Here is a 10,119-nt window from a genome sequence, read left to right as displayed (position 1 = left end):
TAAATAAAATAAAATTCAATAAAAGCGACAAAAACCAAGAGGAAAGTTGGCAAAATCCCCCACTTTGTAATCAATACCATTACATCAAGTCACAAATAGAGCTGACTCAATAAAACCATTACATTATTTAATTGCTTGAATTTATTATTTTGCGTGTAATTTTCACCTGTTTATTTATTCCTTCTTATTTCTGAATTAGAAAAACAATTCGATCCTGAAGTACAGATTATTTACCTGGGTTTCAATGAGTCTAAACATTAAAACCACGGACAGGTCAAGGTGATCTATTAGGCAAAGTACAAATTATAGCCTCTCTGCACTATTTGTATTAAAGAAGAGAGAGGGAGAGAGAGAGAGTCACTGGATCATTGCTTAAATTAATATATTCAAACAAAACAAAACACCTAACCTAATGAATTTGGCGCTGCATAGCAGACACCAGATGTGTGCTTGAGATGGCTTTTCCTATGCAGAGAGCACTGTACATGACTCATGATCTCTGTAAACTCACATAAACTCAAGAGGCCTCCAAATCAACTACAAACAGTTTAAATCTTAAAAGCCATAGTGTTTAAGCCTTTAGGTTAACTTTGAAAATTGTTGAATTAACAAACATGTTTCTTAATTTAAGCCATTTTCCCCATTGGAGCTATACATCCAGCTCCACTGAATATTTAGTGCCTTATAACTACAAGGTTCATAATTTGACACAATTGTTCCTTATTTAATTTACCAAACCTAGTTATTGATTAACCTGATTTTTAATTCGCTCTTATTGCACAATTGCCTTTTTTCAAAGCTACAGAAAGATAGCCCACAGCCCAGTGAAAGGGAGACTGAAGCAAATTTTATTGCCACATAATTTTCTTCTGGTTTTTCCCCTTTTTTCATAGGTTACATTTAATTTCAGTTGCTCGAAAGTGGGCACATTTACTAAACCAAACCTTTACTCCCAAAAGTATTGATATAACTTTTTCTATTCCTCCTATTTCCAAACTAAATATTTGTTACATTTATCTGAGTGAGGTAACCTTTCATTTTACGTTTAAAAATCTTACTTCCTAGGCTGCAGGCTATATACATAGTACTTTACTTATGATTTCCCTTAGCTTAATAACCATCTGCCACTTTCTTACTTTTTGTTTATCTGTACAGTATTTCATCTAAATGGTGTCATATTAAAAAAAATCTGAAATTGAAAGGGCACCTTAACTCAAATGGGCTGCCCATAGACATACAGTATGCTTGCATGCAGCCTGTTGCTTTGCTGCCACACAGCGTTTACCTTTGGGTTTGCATTTTCTTGAGCGCTGGAGCCAAAGCGTCATCAACCTGCGACTATGCACTCAAAGGAACAAGCGCCACACTTCTAGCGTTTTCAGCGTTGCGACATTACATCTAGAGTAGAAGGAAATTAGTGGTATGTATATCCCTGTTGGTATGAGAAGGTTTCAGTGACAGTGAAATGTTTAATTATGGTTGTTTAAAATTGTCACCATACATGAATTTTTTTTGTTTTTTCCAGCCCGGGAGGCACAGTGGTTTGTCAAGAGTTGCTTAGCTAATGTTAGCGAGCTCGTTTTTTTCCAAACGTATTTATTTTCACACAGAGAAAGGTGTCATAATAGTGGCTTATAGGTTCAGCCCTATTTTAAATATCAATCGAAGTTAAATGACCATTTATCCTTTTATTAACGAGCCTGGTAGCGTGATTTAGTTAGCAGTGGCAAGTGGTGTAGCTAGCATTTCCTTTAGCTGTCATGCTAAGTTTTGGTTATCCAGATGTGTGACTTCGTTATATCCTCAATAATAATAACAACGATAACTTGAGTGCAGTTATATATCGCTTGTAAGCAAAACTAATTTATTGTACTTGAATGGATGTCGTAATGTGTGCTACCCGGTGTTTCACACATGCAGTATTCACTTGTTTTCATCACCTGCTCAGTGGTTCATGGTATTGTTTGATGCACTGACAACTTTTGGCAGTTAGTGTGTTGTTTCATATAAAAGCACTGTCTTTCTTTGTTCTCTCAGGGGTGGCTGACGTTAGTGCACTATGAGTTTGTTTGGAACAAGCTCGGGGTTTGGGACTGGAGGGACCGGGGTGTTTGGAAGCACGACTACAGACAGCCACAATCCCATGAAGGTAAAGCGGCAACATACACTATATGTCCAAAAGTATTGGACCACACCTCTTAATCTTTGAATTGAGGTGTTTAGTGCCATTCCATAGATATAACAGCTAGCCATTACAAACATTTTTGAAAGACTGAGTTGTTGTAAAATACTCACTGAATTCAAGTACTGACTTGCAAGAAGTTAAACTTCTTGCCTTCTAGATATTACACGCTTAACTGTAAGTGATATTGTTGCAAAGTGGAAGCAGTTAGAAACTATTGGCAACTCAGCCAGGCCAGGTAACGTTACCGAGTGAAGTTGCCGAGTGCTGAGGTACATAGGTGATCGTGGCTCAAAGATTTGCCGGTTTGAAGTCTCGGTCGTTGTGTCCTTGGGCAAGACACTTCACCTCCCGCCTACTGGTGATGGCCAGAGAGGCCGATGGCGCGATATGGCAGCCTCACTTCTGTCAGGGCAGGGCAGCTGTGGCTACAACTGTAGCTTGCCTCCACCAGTGTGCGAATGTGAGAGTGGAATTGTACAGCGCTTTGAGGACCCCGAAAAGCGCTATATAAATGCAATCCATTATTATTATTATTATTATTATTATTAGTATTAGTATTATAGTGGGTAAAAGTAGCCAATGATTTGCTGACCCACTTACTGCAGATGTCTTCTGACATTAACATCAACACAAAAACTGTGCATCAAGAGCTTCACGGTATGGTTTCCATAGCTGTCGAGCTAACATCTTTTGGATTAACAACCCAGTCCCTCTCACCCAACATCAATGTTTAAACTCACAAATGTTCTTCTGGATGAATGGGCAAAAGCTGCAGTTGCACTCCAAATTTTGTTGAAAGCCTTCACAGAAAAATAGAATATGTTACAGCTGCCTAGGGGGAACCAACTCCATGTTAATGAATGGGATCTCATCAAAGCTGCTGTAGCTAACATGTATAGGTGGCCCAATAGTGTTGTCAATATGTTGTATGACATAAACTTTGTTAAATGTTTAAAGGAGTCATTTAAAACTCTATCCTCATTTTGTCACTGGTCCTCCTCATACTACTTTATTGTTTTTTGTCTTGCCTTATAGGATGTTGAAGTGACTTCACCTCCAGATGACAGCATCAGCTGCCTGGCTTTCAGCCCACCCACCATGCCTGGAAACTTCCTCATTGGAGGATCCTGGGCTAATGATGTGAGTAATTTATTCACTCGCATTTATTGTCTATGGTGGAGTGAATAAATGAAAGATTATTACTATAGTTTTATTTATACTAATCGCTAAATCATGTTACCTAGTCCTTATTTAATGTGTAATTAGCCTATTTTAAAAAGAGTGACGCATAATGTATGAGCAGGATGTGAAATTCAACATTGTTCAATAAAGGCACTATGCCTAATATACACACTTCAATATTTGTTTATACTGGCCTGAAAAACCTATATAATGGGTATAATGATGGTAGTTACCAACTATCTCTGTTAAGCCCAGCATTGTGCTTATTTTAAAACTCACTTCTGCAGTTATTTCTAATGTGATGGCCAAACATCAGAGCTCTGAAAATCTAAACTGGGTAGATTTAGACACGAAAGGTTTCTGTCCTGTAACCTAATAAGAGAGATGTTATTTTTTTATTGATTAAACCTGTATCCTTTGAGTGTGTTCTGTGTCCTTGTAGCTGCAGTTCCAGCAGTGTAAGAGTAAAGCAGCAGATTAGAATATACTATGTGCATGTTAGCATATGCTACTTCTGATGTGGAAACTCCTGTGGGGAGCTTTGTTTCCGGTGTCCTATTCGCGCCTGGTTTACAGTCCAAAACAAGTTAAGCAAATGAATGAATCAAGCGGCGATTTACATTTCAATAGATGTCTTGGGCATTTACCTAATATATCTGTAAAAGATGTTCATCGACTTGTCGATATTTTCCCCCCGCGCCTCAAAGCAAAAGAGAAAAGGGATTCAAATGTTATATTTCTCAGTATCTGTAAACAGCAGTCCCTCGTTTATCGCAGGTGTTATGTTCTAAAAATAACCAGCGATAGGTGAAATCAAGTAGCCAATTTTATTTTTTGACGGTGCAAAACGTTTCGTGGACATACAGTACTGCACTTTCAGAGTCACACTGCTAGCGATCGATGCAGCGATTCTGTACTGTACAGGAGAGACGTCGCGGAGGAGATCGTCTGCAGCGATCAGGACGCAGGACACAATGTGATGTAAAAACAAGCATGCAAACTTGCACTAAAAAATCTGCGAAACAGCGAGGTGAAAGGTGAACCGCGTTATAGCGAGGGACCAATGTAATTTTGAATGGAAGTCACAACATACCCTTCGTAAATACTAATTGTATAGAAACCGTTACCAGCAATCATTCGTTTTTTGTGTGGCTTTTTTCACGGTTTTTAACATGCTGTGTAGGTGTGTACTTGACGAGCTGATATCGACATAACGGGAAACATCTGGTTTGACTATTGTTCACCTGTAGTTTGAATGCTGAACATTTGCCTGTTTAAATCATAAGACCAGTCACTATACAGAGATGTGCTTCTGAATGTGGACGATGTGTCTTCTGATTTTGTAATGCGGTTCTGCTTGTGTTGAGTGATGTAAACAACTGATCGATCTAAACTCTTTAAACGTCAAAATTGATCATTAGATTTTTTATGACACAACAGTGGTGAGTGTTCCCACCTTCTGCTCTTTGTAACTTAACGCGATCTTTCCGTTTTCGAGTTTTGGACATGATTTTGGAGTATATCTTTGCAGTAGCAATTGACCGCAAAGTAAAGCTACCGGAAATGTACAACCCTACATCCGGTCTCAAACCAGGAAGTTAGCATTTTCTCGTGCACAGGGTCTATTGTCACTTTGCCTTTCACATTCCAGCAGCAATGTGATGCACAGTTTGCACTGCTGTAACTTTACAGCAGGGCTTCATTGTTTAACAGCTCGCCCGTATAAAATGTATTCAACCAGCAGAGTGTCTATATAACAATTAAAAATGGCTGTAAATAAAGCATGAGAACAAAGTACTTCAAGCAGATTTGAAACAAGAATGCTGAACATAACCTGTTCCCAACAAGGTTTTGTGCTCATCATAAGGTATCACAGTGATTTAGCCATGTAAAAAGAGAGCCACTTTTAATGACACAAAGTCTGACTTTAAGCTTGACGTAGCACACTTACCCATTAATGCTGCTTCATAGTATATCCCATTTGCTCTCTTCTGCTCTTTCTTTTTCCTCTTTGAGACTTTTATATACATCGTGCATATTTTACTTTTTGAAAATCTTAACAGTGGCTTATCGTCTGACACTTAGGTCCGATGTTGGGAGGTGCAGGACAATGGACAGACTGTTCCCAAGGCCCAACAGATGCACACAGGTCCAGTGCTGGATGCCTGCTGGAGTGATGTAGGTTTAATGTTTAAAATGTAATCTTTGCAGTAGATGCTGTCTGGTTGTAGAGTAATTTATGATCTGCTTTTCTTTTTTTCTGTCCAGGATGGAAGCAAAGTCTTCACAGCTTCCTGTGACAAGACAGCCAAGATGTGGGATCTCAACAGCAATCAAGCCATCCAGATTGCACAGGTTGGAACAGAAACCCACAACAACTGTGTGGACATGAATGAAGCAGAATCATGTTACAGTTCTCATTATTTCTCTCCATAGCACGATGGCCCAATTAAAGCAATCCACTGGATCAAGGCCCCAAACTACAGCTGCATCATGACTGGCAGTTGGGATAAAACACTGAAGGTAAAAGCAGCATCTTTTAATGCTTGTCAACTTGTGCATTCAGTTTTTGCTTTCATGGAATATCTGTAGGGACAAAGCATTAAAACATGACCAAGAGTTTTTACTATGTCTAATGGATTCATTAGTTTGAGTGCAAAAAAATGAACAATAGTTTGAAAAAATATGGGACATGTTTTTTGCAATGGCAAAAAGTGAATAGTAGAAATTTGTATGACTGATAGTTAGCCACCTAGCCTTCGCACATTGGTTTGTGAATTTCTGCTTTAAAGCTTAAATTTTTAGCATTTAGGTGGCATCCATCACAGTAATACACAAACATGCCAAGTAGTTATATACAAATAAAATAATAGAATTCCCCTAATCAAAATACAAGTGTCTGTAGTTAAGCCATCATTTAAATAAGATAAGATTCCACAAACAGAGTGTGGTCATCCAGTTCAGTCATTTAACATTACTGAGATAAAGCCTAGAAGACCACTTGGTTACACCTGTCTGTATCAGAATCCCCCTTTCATTAAAACCGACCACTTTGAGCTAATGCAAATTTTATGTGATATTGGGTGTAAACAGAGTTTAAATGTTTCTGTTTTTATCCTGGCTGGCTCAATTTAGCTTTTGGGGGTCACCCTGAAGTGACCCTTTAACCAACCACATGTCTCATTAAGCATATTTAAGGGGCGATCGTGGCTCAAGAGTTGGGCGTTCGCCTTGTAATTGGAAGGTTGCCGGTTCGAGCCCCGGCTTGGACAGTCTCGGTCGTTGTGTCCTTGGGCAAGACACTTCACCTGTTGCCTACTGGTGGTGGTCAGAGGGCCCGGTGGCGCCAGTGTCCGGCAGCCTCGCCTCTGTCAGTGCGCCCCAGGGTGGCTGTGGTTACATTGTAGCTTACCATCACCAGTGTGTGAATGTGTGTGTGAATGGGTGGATGACTGGATATGTAAAGCGCTTTGGGGTCCTTAGGGACTAGTAAAGCGCTATATAAATACAGGCCATTTACCATTTACCATATACACACCTGTGGAGTGATTCCAAATAATTGAATTTGCTGAAATTGATTCAAAGACACAGATGTTGAATGCTGTTTGAGAAAATGATTAATTATAAACAACACTTTTTCTATTTGTCTCTTTAGTTCTGGGATACTCGATCTCCCAATCCTATGATGTCATTGCAGATGCCTGAGAGATGCTACTGCGCAGATGTTGTAAGTGATTTATGAGTATGACAAATTCTGATGCTCACTGATTATTGATTGACTTTCTTTTATGTTTAATGTGCCCTGTGTAGGTGTACCCCATGGCAGTGGTTGCCACAGCTGAGAGAGGCCTGATAGTGTACCAACTAGAGAACCAGCCCTCTGAGTTTCGCCGAATAGAATCTCCTCTCAAACATCAGGTGATTTTTGTCTTTTCCAAATATATGTATACCTTATGCCACTCACTTTTGTAATTTTGTACACTGCTAAGATTCATTTTTAATCGGTGCTACATGCATGTCAAGATATTGGCATTACTACTCTTTAACCAATGTGACATCCTTGCAGCACCGCTGTGTGGCCATATTCAAGGACAAGCAGAACAAGCCTACGGGTTTTGCACTGGGAAGCATTGAGGGCCGAGTGGCAATCCACTATATCAATCCTCCAAACCCGTGAGTGACTAATACAATCCACTGCTCGAATTCAAGTGTGCACCTTTTTTCTTTATTTTTTTTATAAAATTACTGGTTCAATAATTGAAACTGAAATATGAATCACTGTTCATTCGTTTCAGAGCCAAAGATAACTTCACCTTCAAGTGCCACAGGTCCAATGGAACCAACACAACCACTCCACAGGACATCTATGCAGTAAGTTGGTCTTAATTCTGGGCCAGTGCCGGCATTGTAGATAAATATATTTTGTGAGTTTGAGTCTGTTTGCTCTTAAAGGAGATATCATTTGATGAGACTATCCTAGTTTGTGGACTTTAGTAAAGCGCTTCAGTGTTAAATGAAGCTCTGCTTTATTGTAAACATTATTCTTGTTAAAGGAGAAACATGGGATTCATTTTAGTAATGATATACTCTTGGTTAAACCAACTAAGATTTGTGTAAATTGGTGCAGTTTTTATGTTTGCTTTGTTTTCCGTTTTGCACAAGTACAGGAGATTCAAATTTGGAATTTGTCTGCATTGCACAGAGTTAAACTTTGTAATTACAACATGCTATTAAATAGGTGAATTTATTCAATTTATTATAAGTTCAACAGCAGGAGTGAGATCAATACAAAATTTAAAAGATACAGTACAACCTGTCTGCATATAGTACAACTAAAATCATTGCACAGTCCTCCCTTTCATAATGATCTTAATAAGTAAGGTTTAAAAATGATGATGAAAGAACTGCAGTGTAATTTAAAATATTACATTTCATTATCTGCAATCGTTAGTGTTTTATTTAACGCTTTCTTTAGTCTTAATGTGGCTATGACTGATATCTCCATGCTTTGAGCTTTTAAATACAATCATTATTATATAATTGCCTAATTATGTTAGGCAATTGAATAATGGCACAATTGTCTCTTGGTTTGTTTGTTTGTTTGTTTGGTTTTTTTTGGGGGGGGGGGGTCTGTAATATCTGTTAAATGAATATCTTTCATTTTTATTTGTGTATAATTGTTCTTCCTATTTTATGTTTTCTCCCACCAGGTGAATGCCATCGCTTTCCATCCTGTCCATGGCACTCTGGCTACCGTGGGCTCAGACGGACGCTTCAGCTTCTGGGACAAAGATGCCCGCACAAAGTTGAAGACCTCAGAGCAGCTCGACCAGCCCATCACAGCTTGCTGCTTCAACCATAATGGCAACATCTTTGCGTATGCTTCCAGTTACGACTGGTCAAAGGTAGGCGCTAATAAACCATTACAGTTGTTGGATCAGTACTCTAGTTAGCAAAGCTTGCCTTTTCACTCTGACTTCTACTCGTCATCATTCAGGGCCATGAGTACTACAACCCCCAGAAAAAGAACTACATCTTCCTGAGGAACGCCGCTGAGGAGCTGAAGCCTCGGAACAAGAAATGGTGAGAGAAGGGCAGTTAATGTCTATAAACCTGGAGACCGTGGTCACTGGACAGGGCTGCCCTGTTTCCTCAGTTCTCCTCTGACTCTCACAGGGGCCTTTCAAGGGCATGCATGGATGTGTGAAGTAAGGATACTGATACGATTCAGATCTCAGCATTGTCATGTCCTGCTTTAAGTAGCTTGTACAGACCATAAGTTTTGCTGAAGGTTTGTGTGGTTTCTGCTGTGATAATGTATTGAAGCAGCTTTTGCACCTGTACAATCAAAAAAGCACAGGATGAGGCCTGCTGGCTACTTTAGAGCACTGAGTTTGAAAGTCTTTAGACTTTGCAGTGTAATCCTCAGCACAAAAAAATGTATTTAAAGACAGATTTCATTAATTTATTAAATTATTGAGAGATTTATTAAATTATGGGCAGTGAAAAATGTATTTCTATAAATGGATTCATCAAAAGTTTACATTAACTATGAATTGTAAATGTTGATTTATGCCTGATGAGTAGTGATGCATTTCTCTGCTGTATGGTGATGTATTTCTTGACTGTTATGTGCAAAAAGGAGCAGATTTTCAGAAATAAACAAAAAAAAGACAAAAAGAAACCTCAGAACGTTCCCTGTCACTGACTGCTCCCTCCTGTCTCCAGATTCATCATGCCAAGTCGCATCTTTTGTGGGGAAATTCAGACGACCTGCTGCTTTAGTGTGTATACGCTCGAGAAAGACTCCTTCCTTACGACAAACACCTGGACCAATGCCGTTGGGCTGTGTACTGTGCATGGACCAATCAGAAGGGCCTACCCATCCTGGCATTGATGACAGCTGCATGACAGTTGGTCTTAGAGGGAGAGGGCTTTATTTGGCATTCATCTGGATGTTATGGTTAATTTTTTTTTTAATATGTCCAGCTTTTCTTTTTCTTTTTTACAGCTCTTCATTTTCTTGCGATTTGCTGTTACCCATGGTTTAGCTTCATTAATGAAACTCGGAAACTGTATAAATAAATATGTGTAAACACTTAAATTTGAACATGTTTATTCCAGCCTGAGGGAGAGCCCAGCTATTTTGCTGTCTCGATTGTTGAGAGTTTGGGGAACTGTACCCTGCATCTAAAAACATCACCTTCAAACATCACCGCTGTCTCTAACATTTCAGCTGTTTATTTCTCTGT

The 10,119-nt window shown here is 39.1% G+C and overlaps 1 protein-coding gene across 2 annotated transcripts; it reads left to right on the top strand.

The window, feature by feature from the left end:
• Positions 1 to 1,287: 1,287 nt before the first annotated feature.
• Positions 1,288 to 9,730, top strand: rae1 (ribonucleic acid export 1). Of its 2 annotated transcripts, XM_085158697.1 has the most exons (13): positions 1,288 to 1,420; positions 2,038 to 2,149; positions 3,221 to 3,325; positions 5,453 to 5,545; positions 5,636 to 5,722; positions 5,804 to 5,890; positions 7,023 to 7,094; positions 7,178 to 7,285; positions 7,434 to 7,540; positions 7,663 to 7,738; positions 8,578 to 8,772; positions 8,865 to 8,950; positions 9,596 to 9,730. In XM_085158697.1, coding segments are annotated over exons 2-13 (1,107 nt in total). In that variant the 5' UTR covers positions 1,288 to 1,420; positions 2,038 to 2,059; the 3' UTR covers positions 9,597 to 9,730. The 2 variants fall into 2 exon arrangements, with proteins under 2 accessions (XP_085014823.1, XP_085014822.1); XM_085158696.1 differs by lacking the exon at positions 9,596 to 9,730 and having other exon boundaries at positions 8,865 to 8,954.
• The last annotated feature ends 389 nt before the right edge of the window (positions 9,731 to 10,119 follow it).

Source organism: Neolamprologus multifasciatus, chromosome 5, assembly GCF_963576455.1.
Source record: "Neolamprologus multifasciatus chromosome 5, fNeoMul1.2, whole genome shotgun sequence".
NCBI lineage: Eukaryota > Metazoa > Chordata > Actinopteri > Cichliformes > Cichlidae > Neolamprologus > Neolamprologus multifasciatus.
Note: the sequence above shows the minus strand (reverse complement) of the source record. Positions and strands in the feature narration are given on the sequence as shown.